This window comes from Prorops nasuta, unplaced genomic scaffold (genome assembly GCF_024137725.1).
Source record: "Prorops nasuta isolate Cenicafe-Biocafe unplaced genomic scaffold, Cenicafe_Pnas_1.2 PNAS00024, whole genome shotgun sequence".
Taxonomy (NCBI): Eukaryota; Metazoa; Arthropoda; class Insecta; order Hymenoptera; family Bethylidae; genus Prorops; species Prorops nasuta.
Genome location: NW_027116821.1, coordinates 652,580 through 655,127, shown reverse-complemented (window position 1 = coordinate 655,127; position 2,548 = coordinate 652,580). Strand labels below are relative to the sequence as shown.

The following is a 2,548-nucleotide window of genomic DNA, read 5'->3' as shown; positions in this document are numbered from 1 at the left end:
GTAGTTACGATTATCAGAAACATGTATATTTTAGTGTAGGGTATTATTTAAAAAGTGCTCGTGATGCGTCACTTTCATTTTATAATTCACATCGAGGTGCTAATTGCATCGAATGGTTCGTATGCGAGCTCGAGAGCATTTCACGCATCGTCAGCGAAAAATTGAAGACTGTAATACCGATAAATACTCTTAGTGATGTTGAAATTTCGCGGCACTACAGTGAATCTAATTGCCACATTTGTGGAAAACCGTTTCTTCCAAATCAAGTGCGTATTCGCGATCATGATCACCTAACTAGTAGATATAGAGGACCGGCTCATAATAATTGCAACTTAAACTTTAAAGACTAGCATGTTATTCCCGTAATATTCCATAATTTATCCGGCTATGATTCACATTTTATTTTTGAGGCGATCGTGAATACGCTTGAGGGATCGGTAAATTTGCTGCCTGTAAATAAGGAAAAATACACTTCATTTAGTAAATATCTGCGAAAGTATAATATACAGCTAAGATTCATCGATTCGTTCAAATTTATGGCATCCAGTTTGGATAAATTGTGTTCATATCTGAATAGATCTCAGCTGAAAAATTTAGAGTCACAATTTTCGGAATGAAGTATTGAACAGTTCAGCCTGCTTACGAGAAAAGGTATTTTTCATTACGATTATGTGGATAACATTACTCGCTTGGAAGAAACGGTTTTACCTGCACGAGAGTTGTCCTATAATAGACTGTCCGATAGCGATATCACGGAAGAAGCATATAATCATGCCAAAGAGGTATGGACCAAATTCTCTGTGACAACACTCGGGGAGTACAGCGATCTTTATTTAAAGACCGATGTCCTATTGTTGGCCGATGTTTTCGAGAGTTTTCGCGATAGCTGCATGAAAAATTATAGTTTAGATCCCGCTCACTATTATACGCTTCCAGGCTTCACTTGGGACGCGATGCTCAAGCATACGGGAATCCGTCTGGAACTCTTCACCGATGTGGACATGTTGCTTTTTATTGAACGCGGTATACGCGGTGGTTTGAGCCAGTGCTCCCACCGCTATGAGAGGGCCAACAATCAGTACATGCGAAACTACGATCCAGCGGAACCGTCGAAATACTTGATGTATTACGACGTTAATAATCTATATGGATGGGCAATGTGTCAACCGTTGCCTACCCACGGTTTTCAATGGATCGATGACGCTGCCAATCTCGACATCCTTAATGTGTCCAAGGATTCGTCCGAAGGCTATATTTTGGAGGTGGACTTGGAATATCCACGCGAGCTTCACGACAAACACTCCGATCTACCATTCTGCCCGGTGCGTGAGAAGCCGCCAGGTTCACACCAGGAGAAACTGCTCGCAACCGTCGACGATAAGACGCGTTATGTGATACACTACCGTGCTCTACAGCAGTGTATACGTAACGGTATCGTCTTAAAACGCATTTATCGCGGTTTAAAGTTCCGGCAGTCCACCTGGCTGAAGGCGTATATCGAATTAAATACACGCTTGCGGACAGCCTCGAAAAACGATTTCGAGAAGAATCTCTTCAAGCTAATGAACAATGCAGTATTTGGTGAGACTATGGAAAATGTTAGGAATAGAGTTGACGTGAGGCTCGTAACCAAGTGGGAGGGAAGATACGGGGCGGAAGCGTTGATTTCCAAACCGAATTTTCACAGTCGTGCGATATTTAAAGAGAATTTGGTCGCTATTCAATTGTTGAAATTATCCGCGAAGTTTGATAAGCCCGTGTACGTATGCATGAGTATTTTAGATATTTCAAAGACCTGTCTGTATGAATTCCATTACGATTATATGCTTCCTACATTCGGTAGTAAATGTAAAGCGATGTATACCGACACGGACAGTCTAGTGTACAGTATCGAGTGTGACGATGTTTACTCGGTCATGAAACGTGATCTAGTCAAATTCGACACCAGCGATTACCCTGCTGATAATCGGTACGGCTTACCTCGAGTCAATAAAAAAGTGCCTGGGCTAATGAAGGATGAGAACAATGGAAAGATCATGACAGAGTTCGTTGGACTGAGAGCGAAAATGTATACCTTTAAGGTGCAGGACTGTACGAAAAATACCAAAAAGGCTAAGGGGGTCAAAGGTTATGTTATCGATAGAAACATAACCTTTGACGACTACAAGGATTGTTTGGATAATTTCACCGTACAGTCCCGTAACCAAAATTTAATTCGTTCGAAATTGCACAAGGTGTTTTCCACTACTCAGCGAAAAATTGCTCTCAGTCCGTATGACGATAAACGTCACATAACACCCGGTTCTGTAGCGACTCTACCTTGGGGACATCATAGGTTAAAAGACTAGATTTTAATAGCTGTATTTATTGTATTATATTTTATTACATAAATTATTATTATTATTATTACAAAACATTATTCTTATTTATCCACGAATTATGCGTTTTATCCATTCCTAATCATTTTACAAATACCTTATTCCCTTTCTTACGCAATATCTTCTCTACCAAGTATACATCAGGACTAGCTGTTTTTAAAAGTTCATAT

At 40.2% G+C, this 2,548-nt stretch overlaps 1 protein-coding gene across 1 annotated transcript; it reads left to right on the top strand.

Annotated features, from left to right (window-relative positions):
- Positions 1–1,769: 1,769 nt before the first annotated feature.
- On the top strand, positions 1,770–2,348 carry LOC136781970 (uncharacterized). Its single transcript, XM_066741026.1, has one exon. The coding sequence runs from the start codon at positions 1,770–1,772 to the stop codon at positions 2,346–2,348; it is 579 nt and encodes a 192-aa protein (XP_066597123.1).
- Positions 2,349–2,548: the final 200 nt, after the last annotated feature.